The sequence below is a fragment of the Pantherophis guttatus genome, chromosome 5 (assembly GCF_059756535.1).
Source record: "Pantherophis guttatus breed Tessera chromosome 5, ASM5975653v1, whole genome shotgun sequence".
Lineage (NCBI taxonomy): Eukaryota > Metazoa > Chordata > Lepidosauria > Squamata > Colubridae > Pantherophis > Pantherophis guttatus.
The window spans coordinates 22,781,372-22,806,053 of record NC_142067.1 but is presented as its reverse complement, the minus strand read 5'-3'; the positions used below and the strand labels follow the sequence as shown (position 1 = coordinate 22,806,053).

Sequence of the window (24,682 nt, the reverse complement as noted above, 5' to 3'; positions counted from 1 at the left end):
ATAATTCATGCTAAAGGTTACCTTAACTGACGTGATAATTTTTGTATATCTCGTTTTTTCTATGGTGATAATTTTTGTATGTCTTGTTTTTTTCTACGTGTTTCACTTTTCTTCTTTATACTGTAACTGTAACTGCTATTCTAACAACAAATCCTTCATAAAAGTTATTGCATTACATCAGGGGTGAAATGTTCCCCATTCGGACCGGATCACTCGATCCGGTAGCGATGGAGGCGGATGGTTCGGAGAACCGGTAGCAAAAATCCCTGCCCCCCCCCCCCCCCCACGCCCAGCTGAGCCGCACACTCATCAGAGGCTTTTTCTTTTAATTTTTAAAAGCATTTTTTCTACAACCTCTTCGGTCGAAAAAATGCTTTTAAAAGTAAAAAAAAAAGGCCTCTGATGATCGCGCGGCTCAGCTGGGATCATCAAAGGGATTGTCAGCTGATGATCCCAGCTGAGTTGCCTAATCGGCAGAGTTTTTTTTTCTTTTAAATGCCTCTGATGATCCAAGCTGAGTTGCCTGATCGGCAGAGGCTTTTATAAGAAAAAAAGCCTCTGCCGATCAGGCAACTCAGCTGGGATCGTCAGAGCCTTTTGAAAACATTTTTTTACAACCTCTTCGCCGGAGAGGTTGTAGAAAAAATGGTTTTAAAAGAAAAAAAAATTGGCCATGCCCACCCAGTCACATTACCCCCCCAAGCCACGCCCACAGAACCAGTAGTAACAAATTTTAGATTTCACCACTGCATTACATTCTTGTTTAAATTATCTTTCCATTGATATATAATTTTGTGCTATTAGCTAGTTTTAGAGAATACGCTTTTCCCAAAAGTGGCCACTACTGCAACAAGATCCTTGTTTTCTAACAAAATGTTTTTTATATTGCAGCTGATAAGTGATGGAAATGTGGTCTATGCAGAGGCCCTCTGGGATCACGTGACCATGGATGATCAGGAATTAGCCTTCAAAGCTGGAGAAGTCATCCAAGTCCTTGAAGCTTCCAACAAAGATTGGTGGTGGGGAAGAAATGAAGACAAGGAAGCCTGGTTTCCAGCCAGTTTTGTCAGAGTAAGTGGAGCAAGATCTCTCTCTCTCTTCCAAGCACTTGTACATCCTTGGAGACCTGGTTAAATTCTGCCCTGCTTCCCTCCCCACCAAGACATCTAGACTGCATTGATTCATTGGATTGTTTTTGATTTTTCATTTATTCCCATCTATTAAAATCATCATTGTCCTGCTCTTCTGTTTATTTCTGTTTGCTTGTTTTGTATATAGGAATGGTCTTTCTTGAGTTGAGTTCAATTCTTGGTGACAACATGGACACCTTTGTGTAATTTAATGACAATAATGCCATTCCCTTCCTCTGAAGTGTTTTTTCCCAACTTCCCAATCTAGTGTAGAGACCTTCGTTATTTATTCATATATATATATTTTGCTCTTTATTTCAAAACACCTATATATCTCACCGGCTCAAGGTTGACTCAGCCTTCCATTCTTCTCAGGTCAGTAAAATGAGGACCCAGATTGTTGGGGGTAATATGCTGACTCTGTAAACCGCTTAGAGAGGGCTATAAACTACTGTGAAGTGGTATATAGGCCTAAGTGCTATTGCTATATCTGCTTATATTGTGACAATTCCAGGTTCTGTACAATAGGAATAGCAATAGCAATAGCAATAGCACTTAGACTTGTATACCGCTTCACAGTGCTTTATAGTCCTCCCTAAGTGGTTTACAGAGTCAGCATATTGCCCCCAACAAACAAACAAACAAACATTTTACCAACCCAGGAAGGATGGAAGGCTGAGTCAACCTTTTGCCAGTGAGACTCGAACTGCCAAACTATTGGCAGCCAGCAGTCAGCAGAAGTAGCCTGCAATACTGTATTCTAACCACTGCGCCACCATGACGCTTAACGGTAAATCTTAACAAAACAGTAAAAACATCAGTAGCCCCAGGGGTGCTATTCAGCAAGTTCTGACAGGAGAATCAGTAGCGGGAATTTCGAGTAATTCAGAGAACTGACAAATAACACCTCTGGCTGGCCCCAGAGTGGGGTGGGAATGGAGATTTTGCAATATCCTTCCCCCAGGAGTGGAGAGGGAATGGGGGTTTTGCAGTATCCTTCCCCTGGAGTGAGGTGGGAATGGAGATTTTGCAATATCCTCCTGCCACACCCACCGAGCCGCACCACGCCCACCAAGCCACGCCCACAGACTGGTAGTAAAAAAATTTGAATTCTACCACTGAGTAGTCCCTGAATTATAAAGTAAAATTATTGCACCTTGGGGCAGCATTCTCCTATACATCTAAATACCGTCTTGCTATGCTTTCGCCTTTTGTTACCCCAATGCTTGCAAGAAGAGACTGCTCCACAAGACCTCTCAGAAGGCAAGGAGGACGAGTCTACCGGAAGCCTGGGGAAAAGATGGAACAGAACTGCAGGGACATTTACAGAGAAGGCTCTCACTATATAATAACATTTAAAGGAAGGGATCTGGAGTGCACCCACCCTATCTGACCTAGTAGAATGGGCAGGTATCCTTATTGAGAGGCAGTCATCAGGCAGGTAGCCTGGTTGTCATGCCATTTAGGACTCTAAAGGGGATATCCAACACCTTGAATTGCACCAGGAAGGAAACCAGAAACCACTGCAGCTCACACAGCAATGCTGCAATATAGGGAAAATGTGGAGCACTCAGATCTACATCATTGCTGCATTCTGGATCAATTACAGCTTCCAGGCACTGGTCCAGCATCAGGATAGCATCACTTAGCCAGGGGAGGAGACGTATTACTGGGTATCATCAGCATAGGCAGAAACCAAAGTCAGCTTTGTCTTTTCATTCCCAAATATTGTTTCCCTTGTGTGCAGGCATTTAATCTTTCCAAATTGCTGATTCTTAAGAATATCATTTTTTTTTCTTCTGCTTGCAGGAGAAAACCATTAATAAGTAATGATTTCAAAAAGCATATTGAAAAGGCTAAATAGGCAATATAAAAGGTTAAAAGGCTCCACTGTTGACAGTTAAGTTGCTGTTAATTGAAACTATTCTTGAGGTCACTTGTACCTTTCTAGTTACAATGCAACCTCTCCATACTGATTTTTAGCTGGTAATATCTAAAACAACAATCTGTGGACAATCTGTGACTTCAGAGCACAGGGAATTCCTACTCCATTTTATAGCCATGAAACCGTCTAAAATTATTCCAAGAAAGTTTGAAATACAGATAGTCCTTGACTTACAACCATTCATTTAGTGATTATTCAAAGTTGCAGCGGCACTGAAAAAAGTGACATGACCATTTTTCCCACTTAGAACATTTGCAGCATCCCGATGGTCATGTGATCAAAATTTGGATGTTTGGCAACCAGTTGATGTTTATGAGTGCTGTGGTATTCTGGGATCATCTGATCACCTTCTGTAAGCTTCTGACAAGCAAAGTCAATGGGGAAGCCAGTTTCACTTAACAACTGTGTTACTAACTTAACAATGAATAAATGTGGCATGAAAGGTCGTAAAATGGAGCAAAACTCATTTAACAACTGTCTCACTCAGCAACAGAAATTTTGGTGAAAAGTCGAGGACTACCTGTACTCAGTTCTCAATGGAACATTTTTATTTATTTATTTTATTTTACAAATAAATGGAAATAGATGTTTTAACATCTAATCAGACATGTATCTCTGTTGGTAACTCCCAGAGGTCATGACCCGATGCTGCACAAAACTGGAATTTTTGAGGCATCATGCAACAAATTTATAAAGCAAATTCTATATTTCTCTATATCTATCTATCTATCTACCTACCTACCCACAGAGAGAGGGAGGGAGGGAGGGAGAGAGCTTTGAAATGAGTTTAAAAATAGTAAAGGAAGGATTTTAAGAATAACAAGATAACATGAATCTTCTGTCATTGTATAATAAGGGCGTTAGAGACAAGTCTGCCTTGAGAACTGAGAACTTACTTCTGAAGTTAAATCAGAGTGAATGTTAGTGTAATTTCAGTTCCTATAAGAATATGGATAATTGGATACTTCCTTAGGCTAGATTATATTTGCTCACTTTAGTTTACTATTACATATTCTATGCAGTTATATTGCCTAATAACTCAAATTCCAGGCAACATACAAATAAAATATAATAAAATAATGGGAGAAATTGTATAATAATATCAAGATTAAATAAGACAACAGGCAACATAAAATCACAATAAAGCTTGCAGCAAAATCAACAATACAGATACCTAAAAACAATAAAGTGGTTATTAAGTTCTTAGAAAATAAAAAGATCTTATTCACTTAGCACTAAAAAGACCAGAACATGGATACCAGGTGGAATTCTCTAAGGAGGGCATTCATAAATACAGTAGCACAACTAAAAAGGTCATATAATCCCCATCATGTTATTTGATATGGTTATTTGGAGAGAAACTTTGATAAAGTTTGTAGAAATATGGTAATGGATGTGTGAGATAATTCTAGGTATTCCTAGGCAAGATACTTAAAGAATTTCAAGTACCTTGCCCTATTATTACTGACATATTTCTGGAATGGTGTTGGATATAGATTGAATTTTTCAATTCAATTGTTTGATCTCCATTCTTCTCATTCCAGCTACGAGTCAATCAAGAAGAATCTGCAGAATACTGTAGTAGCCTCCAAGATGAAGAACCAAATGTAGATCCTGAAAAGCATCGCCAAAAAATAGCAGAAAACAAAGATCAGATGAGAACCAATGTAATTCAGGAAATAATGAACACAGAGAGGATTTATATCAAACATCTCAAAGACATCTGTGAGGTAAAATATAAAATAATAATGTAACAATGGAGAAGGAAAGAATCCAACTTTTGTCTCAAAGAGTCTATGAGCCCTCCAAAATAGTGAAGTGATCCCTAATGAAAAACACCATCATAAAAACCTCTTTGGACTATTCCTTTTCCTGTGATGTGGTTTAGGCTGATTCACACATCCACATTGCCCCAGTGCAAATATGGGCTACAAGCCATATTGTATTTTTATTCTTTTCTTGCTCCCCCCACCCAGACCACTGAGAAGGCAACCTTCCCAGGGGTGGGATTCTACCGGTGCAGACCGGTTCAGGCGAACCGGTAGCTCCAACGATCAGGTGGGCCCGCCCCCCCGACCTTGCGCTTTACTGACCTATATCTTCTCAGCTGATTCACGCGGCAGAGCGGATTGCTGTGCCTCAGTTGTTACTCCCCAGCAGTAACGCAGAAGGTAAGTTTTTGTAAAACTGTGCATACTCACGCGCGTCAGTTGTGAGTGTGTGTGGAGCGCACACACGCGGAGCGCACAATCACCGAAGCGGTTGTTAAACTGGCAGGATCCCACCATTGAACCTTCCCCTGTCGTTTCCTGTTACATATGAAATTAGTGTTTGAGAAATTGTGATAGCCCAAGTGACAGAAATGTTTTATGTATTTATGGTATTTAGTTCCTGATCTATTGATGGACATTAGACAGGAAGGTATCATGTATAAGGGTGAGTCAACTGGCTGAGTTTATGCAGAAATTCTGTCAACAGAAACCACAAGGCACAGGGTCTTTCTTGGCTTAGATGGGAGTGATAATGACGCAAGAAGTCTCAGTAAGGTTATTAGGTCCACGCAGTCCAGGAAGAGCACCAGGTCATTACTTTAGATAAAAGTCATTTCCAGCAGGTCTGTACATAGGACTCAGTCAACACAAGGCTGCAGTATGGACAAAACAGAGAAAAACAGAAGAAAATGACAGGGAAAGGCAACATGGGCAAAGACAAGAAAGGAACTAATATGTCAATGCCATAATAACAAATATTTATTATAAAATTTGAAAAAAAAATATCCATTTTACAGAATAAAGGTTGTTGGTGATCATGACTTATATTTAATACTTTTGCTTTGTCTCCACTGACCCTGGGTCTATCAGCTGCTCTTCTGATCACTTTCCCATGTAAAACACACACTGACCTTTTATAAATGTTTCCTTAACCTTGTTTTAAAAAGATACAGGAAGGCACTTGCTGTTACTCACAGAATGTTGCATTTCTTTGAGCAGAAAACCAAGTTGTGAGTCTGTTCTAGTATTGCACTCAGTTTTCTTGCCATAGAAATATAATACAGTTGTCTGGGAGCAAATTGAAATGTGTTGTCCAGATGTTGAACTAAAACAATGGTTACTTCCTTAAAGTAAATTCATTCGGTAATGCTGTAGAATTCAGTCCCTGTATATTGACTTTGAGTCATGTAAAATAATTATTCCTTATGAATTCTACAGAATTATTGCAGTAGACAAGTGAGGAAATGTTATGATCGCAGTTCTTTTACTGTAAAGTGATAGAATGCTTATCTTCCATTTTTATTTACCCTGATCAATATTAAGACCCTTTTGGTTGAATTTTTTAGGGATACATTCGGCAATGTCGCAAACATACAGGAATGTTCACTCCAGCCCAGCTAAGCACCATATTTGGAAATATTGAAGATATTTATAAATTCCAAAGAAAATTTTTGAAAGATCTAGAGAAGCTGTACAACAAAGAAGAGCCCCACTTAAGTGAAATAGGGTCCTGCTTTCTTCAGCATGTAAGTTGGTTAAATATCCTCATTTGACTAAGTAGTACATTACAAGAGAAAGGAAGTTCGGTGAACTGGGGAACTACAGTGAGATAACAGTGCAGAATTAATGTCAGCATAATTCAATGAAGTTTACAGTCAATTTTTCAGATACGTTTTCTGAAGAGGCAAAGGTCAGAATGAGTAGCAGGATAATTATGTAAAAGAAGCAGGGCTTTAGGATTTATAGTAAGTATATTTTAAGGGTTATAACAGGTTTTTTTAAAGGGATGTGGTGGCTCAGTGGCTAAGACGTTGAGCTTGTGGATCAAAAGGTCAGCAGTTCAGCGGTTTGAATCCTTAGTGCCGCGTAACAGGGTAAGCTCCTGTTACTTGTCCCAGCTTCTGCCAACCTAGCAGCTCGAAAGCATGTAAAAAATGCAAGTAGAAAAATAGGGACCACCTTTGGTGGGAAGATAACAGCGTTCTGTGTGCCTTTGGCATTTAGTCATGCCGGCCACATGACCACGGACAAGTCTTCGAACAGCACTGGCTCTTCGGCTTTGAAGCGGAGATGAGCACCGCCCCCTAGAGTTGGGAATGACTAGCACATATGTGCGAGGGGAACCTTTACCTTTACCTTACCAGGTTTTAATATTTCTCATTTCTAAATGTTAAAGAACTATTAGAGAACTAGAGAATAGATTTTCAGTAATTTTAACCAGAAAGGCTGGGGGTGGGGAATGGGGGCTGTAGAAAGGGGGCTTATGCTGCAAAGATTCATTCATTCTGGGTCCTGCATACCTGACTGACTGCCAAGCTCAATGGTTCATTTTTTGTCAGCTCTCTGAGAAACAATTATATTGTCTCTGTGCCTTCGCAGGTGTCTTACATCTATGTCCTCTCTCCTCCTTCACTTTGAAACAGCTGCGGAATTGCAAAAGCGGCATATAAATTGAACTAATAAATAAATAAATAAATAAAAGCAATTTCTACAGCTTGCAGCTTATCCGTGCTTTTAGTTTTCTCCTTCCGGCTGTGAGATATTTTCAAATTGGTGTTTTGTATTTTTGTTTTTTGCTTTTAGCAAGAAGGATTTGCGATCTATTCTGAGTATTGTAACAATCACCCTGGAGCCTGCCTTGAGCTCTCCAACCTGATGAAACAGAGCAAGTACCGCCATTTTTTTGAAGCTTGCCGCCTCCTTCAACAAATGATTGACATTGCTATTGATGGTTTCCTCCTCACCCCTGTTCAGAAAATCTGTAAATATCCCCTGCAGCTTGCTGAATTATTAAAGTACACTACTCAGGATCATAGGTAAGGCCAACTGATTAAGTTTTTTTTTTCCCTGTGAGAACATTCCACATTCAGGTTAACTTCTATCCACTCACCAAGAATGCTTGCGGGATATGTTCAAATACTAATGAAAGCAGCGATGATTTGTGTAATAAACATTCCTCCTGTTTTTCATGTGCATCACACACACACACACACACACACACACACACACACACACACAAAAGGGATACCCTTGCCTTTCAATTTTTCCAGAAAAAATTCTTAGATTTGTATGTCTTCTTCATATACAATTCTTAGTGATAGTGAAAAGAAACTTCTAAACCATTTGAGAAGTAGGTAAAATTATTAAACGGTGCTGAAATGGTAATTATGTCTTTTAGCTGAGAGCATTCAGTTAAATTGGCCTGAAACACAGCACATGGAGCCCATGATACCCCTAGACATTATCCATAGTTTTTGGATAAAATAAAGTTTTTGGAGAAGAATAGCAAAATCCTGTTAAATTTCAATCCTTTTGCAAGACACCTATTGAGATGTTAGCGCTTTTTGTGCAGTGTGACAAGGGTGATGATCCTGTATGGTTTTAAGCAATTTTATTTAATTGTGGAGAGGGGATCCTCAAACCCTAAAAACATAGTTGAGCTAGCCTTGCACTGTCCTAGCCTGACACTTTCCAGATATGCTGGACTTACAACTCCCAGAATTTGCAGCCAGCACTGCCAATTTTAGTGACGGATTGAGGAGCTGAGGCCCTTCTGGATATTGTTTTAGAATTACAACATCTTGTAGCTCCCAATTAGCACAGTCAATGGGGTGGAATGCTGGGAGTTTTTAGCTACTTACTAAGGTAGGAAAGATTGATTTAGAAGATGAACCGATCGGTTCTCCACACCTCGCTGAACTGTTTTCTAATTCTCACAAACTGAATGGAAATTACTAGTGTGAGCGAAAACGATCTGTTGGATGATAAATTATGATTCAGAGCTTTAGTACTTTTTGATTACTTAACATGTCTGTTACAAGTTCTGCTATTCTCAATGGACTGAAAGTGCATGGACTGAGTAATCAAATAAAGAGGAACTTGCTTGATATCCGGTTTTTCATCCTAGAGCTCTCAAGATAGGCTGGATGACAGCTCCCATCACACACCCATGACTTTCAAACTACATGCCTGTGCGTCCCTCGTGTAATCCTGTATCTTGCAACAATATAAATCACCCACCTCCTACATGGACATCGCAGCCTGAGGAAAATAGGAAATGCAATCTACACAAACTAACTAGATTTCTTTGGGCCACTCAGTACCTTTCCACACATTCTACCTCACCATTAGAATGAAAATAAAAATAGGTAACTATGCAAGGAGAGACTTGTAGTTCAGAGACAAGATCAGTCCTAGGTATACCCTAGTAGTAGCTCTGTGATTATTTTAATTGGAACAATCTGTTTAAGAGCCTAGGGAATTATCAGAGCTACAGAAGTCTATAACCTTTTCAATCACTGAGCCTTCTTGCATAATATTGTACAGTGTTCTGCCATCAGTTTTTTTAAAAATTTCTGGTGAGAGTTCAACACTCTTTTCTAGGAGTCATGCAAGAACTCACAAGACTTCAGTGTTCCCATGTAAGCTCATGAAATCTGATTCGAAAATGGTGGAATCTTGTGAGTTTAACAATCATGGGAGATTTTCAATGTTACATTTTTATTTAATGTATCGGTCTTTCAGTGCTTTCTAGGGATGCTGTAAATCATGGGTGTCAAACTCGATCACGTGACACGATCAAGTTTGAAACCCGTGATTTACAACATCGTATCGTGATGTTTTTTGCCTTTGCGGAGCTGGGGTGGGTGTGAACCTGCCCGTGATGCATCCGGCCCACGGCCCGCCAGTTTGACATCTGTGTTGTAAATGGTGTGGCTGCAGTTTTGCTGGCCTCCTGACCTGTGGGTCAGTTCTCTAAAATTAATTAGAGAAAATGGCAACCTTGCCCCATTCGAAACGTCCACTAGCAACAGCTGAGAAGCTCAGTTTTATGGTCTTTCCAGTGAATTGCAAAAGCGCACTTGTTGAAATCATGCAGCCTTTTTATGGGACTGTTCTCATGCCAGAGGTATCTTAGAGATGAATCATGCCAGAAGTAACGTACGGTTTATTTTGGGAAATCTTTTCTAAATTTAAAGGTGGTTTCAAAAATTGCTCCATAGGCAGTCTCTTTCCCCCCCCTCCAAAAGACTGCAAGTTCTAATCTCCATTGTAAAAGTGCTCAGACAGTGAGACAATTAAGTGTGGGATTCATTAAAAAAAATCAGTTAATATGCAACCTGGACAGGAAGTTGCCATGGTTATCTAATATACCCTTTTTGACTATAAATCCCTTTCAACTGCAGCTACACTCCAGATAGATAGGAGTGTGAGAGATATTTGTTGTCTTGGTTTCTTCTTTTCCCACTTTGTTCTTTGGGACTAATGCAGGGGTGCCTTGGAGATTCTGAAAAGATTTGCAGAGCTTTGTACAGAAAAGGCTCCAACCTTCCTTTTATCGGAGCGACCCCCCCTGTTCTCTCTGCCTAACAAAGGGATTGCCTGTTGTCTCTGCTCAGTGGGAAGACCCCATCATGATCCTTGTAGAAATGGAGTCTCCTGCCACTCTTCCCCACTACCCACAAATCTCTGTGTGAATGTATGTAATGTGTGTCAGAGAGAGGATGCTAAAAAGAGACTATAGATTGTTCCCTATATGTGTGGTATTTTGTAAGGCTATTAAGACCTTGCTGTTTCAGCAGGTGGGATCATTCCCTCTTGTAGGGGAATGCTTAGTGTGATGTGTTTTTGGAGGTATGAAAATTATTTTTTTCCCGACTGATCGTTCCTGTGGTTTTTGCTATTGTTTTGACTTTGTCTTTTTTAGCTTGGTTACTGAATGAGGTAGGTGTAAACTGCTCAGGATCATTTTTTTATTATTATTAGTGTAAGATTCTTTAGAGATTCTCAGTCATCAGGTCATGATTATCCCAAAGGTGCTTTTTCAGGAAGCAACTGGACTTACTTGTTTTTTCTTTCGAAGATGTTTCTCTTCTCATCCAACTCTGACTGGATGGTGGGGAATGGAAGGATTTATATTCCTTGTAGACAGCTGTTAATTTGCATCCTTTTAGAGGGTCCAACTTGGAGGTTTATCTGTGTCCTCAGGGTCACCTGAGTAGTGCTCCTGGTTCCTGTAGTCTGCAATTTTTTCTTCTGGAAATCCATTCCTACTCCCACACCATTCAAAGGGTGTTCATCCCAAATTGTATAGCTAAAAATCTGGATGAGAAGCAAAACATCTTTGAAAGAAAAAAACAAGAAAGTCCAGTTGCCTCCTGAAAAAACACCTTTGGGATTAGAGTAGGATATCATCCTAGAAAGTGAATAAGATTCATCCTCTGCAGGGATTGACCAATATCTTTCTTTCTTTCTTTGACAGTGACTATAACGATATCAAGGCAGCATATGAAGCCATGAAGAACGTAGCTTGCCTCATCAATGAACGCAAACGAAGACTGGAAAGTATAGACAAGATTGCTCGCTGGCAAGTCTCCATTGTCAACTGGGAGGTATGGGGAACATTGCCAGTCATTTTTTAGGCTTGAAGACCCAGGGTTTCTCCCAACTGTTTCAAAGGGTGTTTTCTTATTTTCTGCTGTTTTCACTCTGAAAAGGTGGTTGTTGATTTCCATTGTGGTGATCATGATTATTTCATAATTGAAATTATTAATTTATTTCACTTTTATTTTTCTCAAATGATTCATTGTGGCTGATGTCCTAAAAACTCAACAAGCTCCACTACATTACATTGTTAATGCTTACCCCCAAAAGGCTTCAGAAAAAAATCTTAAGGATAGGAGAACCATGCTAAACCAAGAAACAGTGTTAGAAATTATTTAGTTATTTGGAGATTTTACAATGATTCCCATGGCAGCTGGGTGATGGCTTTATAGTTGAAATTGAAAAGAGGTGAAGTTGGACTCAGTGAGTTGGAGTCAATGTACGTTTTTCCTTTTCCCGAACACTGGTTACTCTTTCTTCACTCTCTAACATTTTGAGGATATAATCTGTGCAAAAGAGAGGCATTTGTACTTGACTGGGCTCTCCTAGTTTTTGGTTATTTTTGTAAAACTGCTGCAAGTAATCTCGTTGAACTGGAATTGGCAATTTAGGGGGGCATTTTAAAAAAAGTCTTGTTTTTTGAGAGAGTTTGGCAATCATAATCCATGATCTGGGAAGATCAGTCACTATTTAGGAATGTAATAAGATCCTGGCATTCTTAGGTACCTTTCTGATGACCCTTAGGTTGGAGAGATAATTTGGTTTAAATCTAAAATCCAATACAATTATGTATACTTAGGTTCAGAATTCAATAAGCATTTGAATCAGCCTGTTTAATTCTGTTTTGGAGAGGTCAGCTACCATTTAGGGCAGGGTCCCCAAACTTGGCAGCTTTAAGACTTGTGAACTTCAACTCCCAGAATTCTCCAGCCAGCATAGCTATAACTAAAAGCAGGTGCATTAGCACAATCACAAACTCTGAAACAGAGAGACAGAGGCAAAGACCTAGTTTTTCAGTAGGAAAAATATTTCCCTATGTAATTTTTATTTTTTAAAAAAACAAAACAAAAAGAATAAAAATAGAAATTTTGAAACAGAAAAGTAAGGAAGAGGTGCAAAGAGTGAAATAGAAAATAGAAAGGAAGACAAGAAAAGAAGTTGCTACATTTATATTTTATCCTCCTTTCTCTAGGGTTAAAAGGCATAAGCTAATAAAAATATTAGGCTGTAAAAAGTGCTACTGAACTCTTGATTTTTGTCTAGTCTAGACTTCATAGCTCTTAAGTGATTTACCATAAATAATAATATTTAAAATAATATTCCTTGTTTTAGTGACTTGAGATAATAGCTCCAGGCAGGTGAATAACAGGAGAAAATCTTATTTCCCACCAAAACACCCTAGACGTATTGCCACAAGGGTGTCTGGCAGGAATAGATACTCTCTCTGGCTGTTCTTCACCAGGAAATAATCTTCCAATATTTATGTACACAACAGACCATTCCACTGACTTAAATGGAGGTGTGGAGGAGAGAAATGAACCCTCCTGTTTTGTACCTCTTAATCTATTGATGATACTTAACATGGGTGACATCTAGCTCTAATATTTGTTCATGGGGGATGGGGTGGAGAGGGGTGTCTTCCCCATTCTGGTAAGGAAAGTTTTTGCTGTATTTGCTGACATAGGGATCAAAAAAAGTGGCAAGCAGTTCAGGATTGGTGGCTATCACATTGGAGACTAAGTCATATAAGAAAGATGAATAGAAGATGAATTATTTATCTATCTTAACGTCATTCTTGGTGCTGATAAAGTTTGGTATCTCCCTTTCATTTTCATTTTTTATTTTTTTACAAATGCTTTAGGGGCAAGACATCTTAGGCAAAAGCTCTGAATTAATCCACTCGGGAGAATTGACCAAAATCTCCAAACAAGGCAAGAGTCAGCAAAGAACGTTCTTCCTTTTTGACCATCAGCTTGTGTTCTGCAAGAAAGATTTATTGAGAAGGGACATGTTGTATTACAAAGGCCGGATGGACATGGACGAAATGGAGGTGGTAGATGTTGAGGATGGCAAAGACAAAGACTTCAATATCTCTGTAAAAAATGCTCTCAAAATTGTTAATAACGCTACAGAAGAAGTTCACCTGTTTTGTGGGAAAAAGCCAGGTGATAAAAAAAAGTGGCTGGAGGCCTGTGCAAATGAGAGGAGACGAGTGCAAGAAGACAAAGAAATGGGTAAGTATTATCTTTTGCTAACTGAAATCAGTAGAATTGGAAAGGCGGGGCGAGGCAGGGCAGGGTGGATGGGTCCAGCCAGTGGTTCATTTTACCGGTTCTCCAAACTGCGGAAAATCATAACAACTGGTTTGCCCGAATCGGTCTGAACCGGCTGAATCCCACCCCTGTTCCTATAGCAGCAAAACTATAACAAAAGTGTTCATCATGTAGCCCAAATGTTGTGAGATTGCAGCAGCATTGTGTAAAATTTCATGATTTTTTAAAAATTTAATTTGGCTATAATTAGATGCATTTGTCATTAGAGTTGTTCCATCAATGAGCTGGAAGGATCACCTTACTGATTTTTTTTTTTTAAATTAAAGCCAAGATGTAATATTTTGTTTATTTCAATGTGATTTTGGTATCAGTGGATTCAAAAACTACTCAGAGTTGGGTGGTATATACATTTAATTTTAAATAACAAATAACTTTCAAATATAAGCGTTATGTACTATTATGACTGAAAACAGCAGATCCAGATTCTCAGGAATCATTCCTTGCGATTGCTACTTATCTATTCATTTTGGTGGAACTGTTCTGGACTGACAAATCTGCATTATTCTGAATCAAACCATTTGTCCATTTTCTGAGTATTCTCTACACTGAATGGCAGTGGCTTGTTTCTGTTTTTCAGAAGTTATGACATCCTTGTGCAGATGTTGAGAATGGAAACTGAGCTTTTTCTATGTGTAAAGTTTGTGCTCTGTTATTAAACTCTGATGTGTTTCACAAGAAACATGTGTTTCCTCTTTTGAAATTAGATCCCTTAGCTAATTGTTACTTAGTTATGCTTTGCTTTAACAACATATTACACTCTGGTTCAGTGATGGATTTCAAATTTTTTTACTACCGGTTCTGTGGGTTTGGCTTGGTGGGTGTGGCAGGGGAAGGATACTGTAAAATCTCCATTCCCTCCCCACTCCAGGGGAAGGTTACTGGAAAATCCCCATTTCCTCCCGATCAGCTGGGACTTGGGAGGCAGAGAATAGATGGGGGCGAGGCCAGTCAGAATTTTTACTACCGGTTCTCCAAACTACTCAAAATTTCCGCTTCCGGTTCTCCAGAACTGGTCAGAACTTGCTGAAACCCACCTCTACTCTGTTCTTAAAACAGCATTGAAATTTGTATCATTTATCCTTCAACTGTAGGAATGGAAATCTCAGAAAACCAAAAGAAGCAAGCAATGCAAAATGCACGGAAGTCAAGACAAGGGAAAATGAAAGGTGAATATTTAAGCATCATCCCCCAACATGACCAAAGACTGGTTCACTCAACATACGTTTCCTTTCAGATGAATAATGCTGTTTTCTTGGGTGTTAAATGTATAAGGAGGTGGCACATAGACCAGGCAATATAGATCCAAGGGGTTAAATTTTCCTATGTTTTACTAGCTGGATATTGGCAAGATACGACTGCTGGTTGTTAATCCATATATATCATTATGTTCATAAGTACATGCCTGTAGATACAGAGAGTACCTAGTAGTAGACCAGGATAATGAACCATGTGCTGAACTATGACTCCCAGAACCCACTCACTGCATTAATTAATATGCTTCATTTTCTAGGTTTACACAATAATTTAGCCATAAATTAATGGACTCCATTTGCATAATTCTTTACACACAAAAGAAATTAGCAATGGTTAAACAACTTCTATGAATACATTATGTCTTTAGAAGTTGTTTAACTATTGTTAATTTCTTTGGTGTGTAAAGAATTATGCACATTGAGCACACTATTTTATGGCTAAAGTATTGTCTAAACCAGTGTTTCTCAACCTTGAAGATGAATGAACTTCAATTCCCAGAATTCCCCAGCCAGCATAGCTGGCTGGGAATTCTGGGAGTTGAAGACCACTCATCTTCAAGTTGCCAAGGTTGAGAAACACTGGTCTAAACCTAGAAAACGAAGCATTATTAACTAATACAGTAAGTGGGTTCTGGGAGTCATAGTTCAGCACATGGTTCATTATCCTGTTCTACTGCTAGGTATGACCTGTATCTACAGACATGTACTTAAGAAAACAATGTTGGTTAAGCATGTTGTTTCAGCCTCTTTTTGGATCCTGCTCTCTGAATCAGCTAGGTGTATAGTTCCAGGAAAACTAGAGTATCACAGCAATGGTGTCTCAAAAAAACATACTATCTGAGATAGGAAAAGGACTGCTGCTTGGGTAGAAAAGAAGACCCCCCCGTTTCCCTTTTTCTGTTGCCCCATTGCCTCACCAGCTCTCTGACATCTTTTTCTCCGTCTGTTGTATATTCCCATTCTTAACATTAGAAAAGAATAGAATAAGAGAGCTGGAAGGGACCTTGGAGGTCTACTAGTCCAACTCCCTGCTTAGGCAGGAAACCCTATACCATTTCAGACAAATGGTTACCCAATCTCTTCTTAAAAACTTCCAGTGTTGGAACATTCACAACTTCTGGAGGCAAGTTGTTCCACTGATTAATTGTTCTAACTGTCAGGAAATTTCTCCTTAGTTCTAAGTTGCTTCTCTCCTTGATTAGTTTCCACCCATTGCTTCTTGTCCTGCCCTCAGATCAGTGGTGGGTTTCAAAAATTTTTCTACCGGTTCTGTGGGTGTGGCTTGGTGGACATGACATGGCTTGGTGAATGTAGCTTGGTGGGTGTGGCAGGGGAAGGATACTGTAAAATGTCCATTCCCACCCCAATCCAGGGGAAGATTACTGCAAAATCCCATTTCCTCCCGATCAGATGGGACTTGGGAAGCAGAGAATAGATGAGGGCAGGGCCAGTCAGAATTTTTACTACCGGTTCTCTGAACTACTCAAAATTTCCACTACTGGTTCTCCAGAACTGGTCAGAACCTGCTGAAACTCCCCTCTGCCTCAGCTGCTTTGGAGAATAGCTTGACTCCTTCTTTGTGGCAGCCCCTGAGATATTGGAACACTGCTATCATTGTCAGCCCTAGTCCTTCTTTTCATAAGACTAGACGTATCCAGTTCCATCAACCATTCTTTATATGTTTTAGCCTCCAGTCCCCTAATCATCATCTTTGCTTCGTTGCTTTTAATTATTATTATTATTATTGCTGGTTCTGTTTGGGTCCTCAGTGTGATACATCGCGAAATGGTCACTTAGGCAGCAAATTACTTAGGCAGTTTAGGCATAATGAGTGAACTGTTGTGGACAGCAAAGGGAGTTGGCTTCAATTTACCATGCATCCTGTTTAGTCCTTGGAATTTTGCCTAATGGTGAGGCTGCCCCTGGCCTCAGATTCCTATTCCCTGATGTATAGTAAAAAGTGTCATGTGAACAGCTCCTGAATTATAATCTTTGGATACTGTTTTCCTTCTACAGGTGTCAACTATAATGGCTGCCCAGTGCCACCACTACTCCAAAGTTTGCATCCTATCCATCAGCGTCACGTTACAGTGCCCACTAGTATTCCACAGCAGCAGGTGTTCGCCCTAGCAGAACCAAAGCGGAAACCATCCCTTTTCTGGCACACTTTTAACAAACTGACACCATTTAAGAAATGAACAGCCCAAACATCCATGGCCTGAGAGGCCATCCAGAAAAGAGGAACAATTTGCCAGCAAAGCTTTTGTTGGTCCGGTTGGAAAACCTGGATTCTGCCCTGGAGAGAAGATATGGGCTGATTTTTGATTTTTCCACCATAGTCTTCATTGAACAACGTGAAGAAGACGTGGGTTTATTGAAGGAGATAGTGAATGATCTGAAATGGATGTGGTCCTGAATCAATAAACAGACTGATGGGAGAGTTGCCACTTGACCACAATAGCAAATTGCTGCTTTCTCAGAAAATGCCATGTGCATATGTCACCCTTGTACCAAAGGAATGGTTAAAAAATTTTAAGCCAATTTGACAGGCTTAATAATGAATGGATTGGCCAAATTTAAAAACAGGAAGGATAACTTCTCCGCCTTTGTGCAGAATTCGGCAAAGAGTGGTTTCATCCTTCCTATGGCTTTTACATCATCAAGTTGTTGATACTGAGAAAACTGCTTAGTTCTTCCTATTTGTCTTTGTTTGCTGTGTTCTTCTGTTAAATGAGACTTAGACTTCCTCCGAGGCACATTTATGGCAAAAGGAAGAAAATGTGAATTTGGTGTCATAAATATACGAACATGTATTTTTATATGAAGAAAGTCCCTCTTGGACTCAGGGTGGAGTCTTACCAAAAATGGTATTTTGCTGTATGCATTTCTATTCATCAAGAAATGGATTTCACTTTGCTATCTCTGGCTCTTGAGTCCATGAAAACTGCATCATTGGTTTCCAGTGTGCCTGCTTGTACTTTATGAAAAAAAATGAAAGTATTTCTTTTTAAATTTTAAAAGTGCCTTAAATGGCACCAATGCGACTTATACAAAGATAAGGATATGAAAAAGCAACCTGAGAGAGTTTTTACTCGATCCCATAAATGTACTTGTTCCATCTGGGTTTCTTACAAAAAATGACTTTAGACAAGTTCCAACATGATCTTTTTATGTGGTTGCTCTTATGTGCATCAGATAAGCCAGAAGAGGCTTAACAATTATTTCTTTGGCATTATGTTAAGAGTATCCAACACTAGGACCATCTGGTGACATTAGAAAATGAACTTTGATTAAACTTGGTTAGAAACATGGCCTATTTATAGACTATTAAAATGATATGTCCTTGTTTTGATTTGGTTTGTTCTCTTCTGTGAAATGAAATTGTTTTTTTAGCAGGGTTTAATTGCTAAAAATACCCCCCTTTGAGACAACTGCCATAAATTAGGGTTTGTGGCATGCTCTTGTTCACCCTCTCTGTTTTAGTCGTATATTGCTAATGCTTATAGTAAAACACTGGATCTTGAAAACAGGGTGGGTATGTAATTAGCACTAAGCCATAATGGATGTGTTCAATTTGGTCTGTTACAGTAATCCAAGATCTGCAGTTTATTAACTGTGGTTCATGCCACAGTCTGTTGAGCATATCCAGCCAATTCTGATTTAAACCATGGTTGACAAAACTACAGCTCAGAGTAATGCATAAGCAACTTATGACAACAAAAACAAATTCAGGGATTTTTATATTATTTTTGTTACAAAGATTGGGGGAGGGTTCTTTAAAAAAAAAGTATCAGCCTTTCCTAAATAGGCTGGATTACAATTTCTTAGCCAGCTTGACCCAAAAGAAAGGCTAAACTGCATGAAGAGCTATGGCATCAACCAGGTAAGCTAAAATGTAAAACACATATTTGAGTCCATTCCTCAATAGAAGTTTAGAAAGTAAACCATTTTGATTTAATCGTAAATTACTTCTGAGCAGATATAGCTAGGAGAGGTTGCCATCCCGCTAAACTGCAACTTTTTTCAGTCTCTACTTGAACAGACATGCTTCAGTATTAAAGACTGAGCTTAGGGAGGTTCAGTAGTTCCAAAGTTTGACTTCATTGTGCCATCTTATGTGCATATAGGGGGCATGGTGGCTCAGTGGTCAAAATGCTGAGCTTTTCAGTTGGAAAGCTGACAGCCCAAGTTTGAGACCCGAGTGCCTTGGAATGGAGTGAGCTCCTGTTATTTGTTCCAGCTCCTGCCCATCTAGCAGTTCGAAAGTATGCAAATGCGAGTAGATAAATAGATACCATTTCAGTGGGAAGGCAACAGTGTTAAATGTGCCTCGGCATATAGTCATGCTGGCCATATGACCATGGAAATGTCTTCTGCTGGTTCCCTTGGCCAAGAAACTGAGATGACCACTGTGCCCTAGAGTCGGACACAACTGGACAATTACATTTATTATATATAGGCACACACATGGTGTTATAATGATTTTTATCAATTGACAGCTTCAGCAATAGACAATAAAAACTGATATGAAAATGCTAACAAAAGGTGTTGATTAGCCCTGATTGATTTTATAAATATATTGAAAGGAATTGGTGCATCTTCATTTTTAATACACATTGAAATGTCTTTACTAACAAGAATGTTTAAATATGAACAGATAGTTTTAAAAACAAGCATGCAATATATGTCTCTGTACATAGCATAACATATTCTTCAAAACAGGCCTTCCCTCCAGGTATGCTGGATTTTGAGTCTAATGCCAAAATAGCATTGGTACTGGGTTAGAGAGACTGAAATTCTGATTCACCTAGAAAGCACTCAGCCAGGGGGACGATGCCTTAAAATAGTTTTGGTGCTCAGTTGTTCATCATGCTGTTCATACTTGCTTTTGATATTAGCCATACTTGCTTTTGATATTACCGTCTCAGACAAATGGCTGTCCAACCTCTTCTGAATAACCTCCAGTGTTAGAGTACCCACAACTTCTGAAGGGAAGCTGTTCCATTGATTAATTGTTCTCACTGTCAAGAAATTTCTCCTTAGTTCTAGGTTGGTTCTGTCCTTAATTAGTTTCCATCCATCTTGGGGGCCAGCTAGATCCACCTCCTGTTCAATGCATGATCTCTGAGAACATTTTTGACTGATCCAATCACAGTCTGGGGACCCCAGAGAAGGGGAATATGCCTAATAAGATATTATATTCCTCTTGGTCATGTATAAACCATCTTAGTAACTCAGCTCGTTCCCTTAAAATGAACATCTTTAAAATTTGAAAAAATCCATATTTTTAAAATGTGCCCCTAAAATTGTGTCTTAACAATTGGGACTTTTAACAAAAGTCTATAATGTATTTTAGATGGCTGACCAGACATTTTTGGTTTAGGGCTCACTATGTTAAAATATTTTTTGTTGTAGTTGAGCGTTGTATGAGGGGATGAGGTGATGTCATCAGAAGACAACTGCATTTTTTAAAATTATCATTTTGGCAGGTTGAAAATTGGGCAAAGGTTTTCTTCATAGATGCATTAGGTGTATTAGAAGTTTAATATATCTATTTCCTTTTTATTTACCACCTAATATCAATAAGTCACAGCATTTTATTTATGGTGGTTTGCAGCCACACTTCAGTACTGTGATTTTGAGAGTATGAGGCATAGATTTTTCTACCTTTAATCATAATATCAAATTAGCCATATTTCTTTCCAGGAAGACCTTCTTCTCCCCATCTCACTTTTTTCTATTTCCTCCCCAAAAAGTTCTGTTAAACATGCTTTAAGTCCTCTTTACACTGTTTAGATGGAGGGACTGCTATTTATAATTACAAGAAGAGGCCACCATTTCTGTTGGTACTCTTAGTTCAGGACGAGAAGTAGTGAGGGATAGCTGCTATTTTGTCTAGACAAAAGAGAGAGGATTAAAACAACATCCTCTATTCTCTGCATGTGTCCAGTTCCCTTTCCAGTAAATACTAGATTTAGTGGTTGAAATGAATAGAATAGAATTCTTTGAATTTGTAGATGCACTGATAAATTCTTCAGAAAACCCTCAAATGTCCTAATGTTTTCTTTTATTCATATCCTTTTCATGTATTTATAATTATGTTTACACTTGTATCTGTCAAAATACATGCTTGACGGAATAAATAAATAAAAAATAAAAAATGTTACAAAGAGAGGGAAATCATACTGTTCATATTATGAAAGAATAATGCTATGCTCAACATTTTGCTTGGCAAACGTTTTGTTAATAGTCTGTTAGACAGCTTTTTGCAGCCTAATTGTGTACTGTATGAAGGAAAAGCTTTTGTAGCTTGCAAGAGTATTTAAAGAGAGAAAATTATTAGGTTTTTTTCAATATTGATAATAATTTAGCCTGGAATACTACAAAAACCTGATAGGAATGATCACAATTTAGATTACTGCAAGAACTCTTGTAAGCTATTTATCCTAACAAATTAATGTCTAATATTTCCTGACTAATATTTTATCGTCATCTGCTGATTAAATTCTGAAAAGCCAAGTTAAGGTTTGTATTTGTTCTCATGTTTTCTACTTTTTACCTCATCCCTTACCCAAAGCATATGAATTTCTATAATTTTTTCCCCATAAATTTCAATTTTCTTACATTTAAAAACCCTGATTTCAAAAATATACTGCTAATAGTATACAACTCTTATTTAAGAAACACAAAGGCAAAATGGACATGCAAAGGTAAATTAAACCTGACTCTGGTCTATCTGGAAATTAAAGTACATTTCAGAATGTTGTTTTTCCAATTGATAATAAACTTGCCTTGATCAGAATTTCAAATTTTAAACAGTGTAACTGATTTTAAAGCTGTGTACCAATTCCACCCTACATTCAGAAAAGTGGATGCTGAATTTGATTGTTGCTTGGTTTAACTTCTTAGATGCCTTCCAAAGTCTTTGTCACAAGAGGGTGAAAGCATAAATTATTATAATGAACAAAATTGAATACCCAGCATCCATGGTTTGAGATTTCTCATATTAAATATTGTGCACACCTGGAGTCCCCTATTTTATAGGATCAATTTCTATAATTCAGGACAATAGCCATGCTGGTTGGGTATGAAAACATCTGTTGAATTAACTGGTGTGAAGACTGAAGGGCATTTTTACACAGCATCTTTAATTTAATCCTAGATTAATAAGAGTTCTCCTTGTGTGAATGAATTGAAAAACAGAAAATTCCACCCTGCTTCTCTTGAGAAAGAGAAGTGCCAAATTCTGAATCCTTAATTCATTAGTAACTTACATTTTAACAAGAAAGGTGGGCAATATTTCAAATTCAAAATATGTCTTAAGTTCAAATGGGTTGTTCTGATTTATGGAAGTTTCCCAAGCTGTTCTGACTATCTTGGAAGAGTCTTGGATTCAAAATGGGACTGCTTCAAGTTCAGAACACTACAGAATAGTCAAAACAGCACTGGAATATTTGCATTCTGGCTGGAACAGTGATTTTAAACTAAAAACCATTTCAAACTCAAAATGGAAGATGTTGAGCTCAAAACACTTAATGTGCCACTACTTTCTTCAAATAAGTTAACTAGAGGTTATCTTCTCATGAACTAAACTGAAAAACTTGGCTAGTATTATTATATAGTATATTGCCAACTTATTCATGGACAGCTCTTAAGTATTATGCAAAATAGATACCCTTTGGGTTTCAGAAACCAGAACTTTTAACTTAAAATAAACCTTGGCTATAAAAGTTGTATTTTAATATTTTAAAAAGTGAAGAGGTTGAAATTTTGTTGGTGGGGACATTTTTTTTAAAAAAAATTAATGTTTTAGATGCTAACTTGGAGCTCCAGCCAAAGGATCTTAGCCATAATAAAAACAATATTTTTGTCAATTGCTTGTTTTCCTGTGTACATGAGTTTGTTTATAATGGATGCATTCTTGAAAAAAAATCAATTTAAAACTATTAATATGTGTACAAAGTATTCAGCTTGTATATTTTATTTTGCAAGTGTTCTGTGACTTTTTTCTTTCATACAGCTTGTGCTTTCTGCATCTATACAGGTAGTCCTCCACTTACAATCAATTGTTTAGTGTCCATTTGAAGTTACAGTGGCACTGAATAACATGGAATTATAACCATTTTTCACAATTATGACCATTGCAGCATCCCCATGGTCACATGATCGAAATTCAGACGCTTGGTAACTGGCGTGTATTTATGACAGTTGTAGTGTCCCAGGATCATATGATGATCTTTTGCAACCTTCTGACAAGCACAGGCAATGGGGAAATCAGATTCACTTAACAACTGCAGTTGTTAATAACAGCTATGGCAAGAAAGGTGAACAAATGGGGCAAAACTCAACAATTGTCTTGCTTAGCAATGGGAATTTTGGGCTCTTTTGTGGTCAGAAGTCAAGCACTACCTGTATTTGTTTCAGCCATAGGTCATGGCTTCATTTTAAAAAGGCTGTGCAACCTGAAATTTAATATGTGTATATGGGCCCTTCAGCCTGCTATGTATTTGCTGTAATCCCACTGGCCAGATTTATCACATTAATATGTTATATCAAATGTATTTTCCTGCAATGTATATAGAAATGTACATTCCTTTTATCGTCTTCGAACTTTATATTTTAATGTGCATAACATTTACCAGCAGTGTCTTATATAAATGTTACTGTACAATTTATTTTGTGTGTGTGATTTTTTTTCACAGTGCATGAAGTGAAACTTTAAAAAATGGAGTTTATTGGCAGCAAAAGAAACGTGCTTTTATTTATCTGGCCTACTTCTGTTTTCAAAAAACTTTTTAAGTAGGTTCTAAATGTTTGTAGAAATGCATAAGTGGCATAAGGCATTAAGTGCCTTATTTGCCATGTTCAACTCAAATGAAGTAAGGGACATACATTCATGCATTCTACATTAATATTGCTACATTCACATGTTATATTGTCATAATTGCTTTTGCCTAAACATGACATGTAAATCCTAGCATGCTCTCTATATGGTCTGCAACTTAATGGGTTTTGTGAATTCAGCCAAGTGTGTTATTTGATAATCTACACTTAAACTATATGTTTGTGTGTCAAATGACTAAGAAAAGGAGAGGAACAGTTTTGAGTTTTCACTAAAATTACTCCTTTGTCATCAGCCTAATACTAACACCAAGAAATAATTTCACCACTAATAATTTGCACAAGAGGCATGGGATATCAGATGTGGACCACTGAGTCTTGGGGCTATTTTTAAATATATATATTTTATCCCACCTTTATTATTTTATAAGTAATTCCAGATGGCAATACTTGATAATACTACTCCTTCCTCCTATTTTCCCCAACACTACAATCCTGTGAGGTGAGTTGGGCTGAGAGAGAGTGACTGGCCCAAAATCATCTAGTTGGCTTTTACATGGTCATTCACAGTAAACCATAAAATAAAGTGGGTTGTTCAATTATGTGTACATATTCTATTTGCTGCATTCCATTCAGAAATAGTACAAGTGACATGTCAGGCACAGAGGATCACTGGGTGAAATGGGAGGGACTGTTCTTAAGGCCATAACTCTTGGTTTTGTTTTGTTTTTTTTTTGTTTTTGTTTTTTTGTCTTCTTGCTTCATCCTGCACCTGGGACCTGACACTCAGAAGAGTTCTGGAGCA

The 24,682-nt window shown here is 38.2% G+C and overlaps 1 protein-coding gene across 17 annotated transcripts in view; it reads left to right on the top strand.

Annotated features, from left to right (window-relative positions):
• SPATA13 (spermatogenesis associated 13) overlaps positions 1–23,711 on the top strand; it is a 132,787-nt gene extending 109,076 nt beyond the window's left edge. For all 17 annotated transcript variants that reach the window (XM_034410385.3, XM_034410448.3, XM_034410397.3 and 14 more), the window contains 8 exons: positions 892–1,071; positions 4,620–4,805; positions 6,413–6,592; positions 7,650–7,882; positions 11,329–11,458; positions 13,312–13,684; positions 14,875–14,949; positions 17,053–23,711. In XM_034410385.3, coding sequence (XP_034266276.2) covers positions 892–1,071; positions 4,620–4,805; positions 6,413–6,592; positions 7,650–7,882; positions 11,329–11,458; positions 13,312–13,684; positions 14,875–14,949; positions 17,053–17,234 — 1,539 coding nt within the window. In that variant the 3' untranslated portion in view covers positions 17,235–23,711. The remainder of the gene's footprint in view (positions 1–891; positions 1,072–4,619; positions 4,806–6,412; positions 6,593–7,649; positions 7,883–11,328; positions 11,459–13,311; positions 13,685–14,874; positions 14,950–17,052) is intronic.
• The last annotated feature ends 971 nt before the right edge of the window (positions 23,712–24,682 follow it).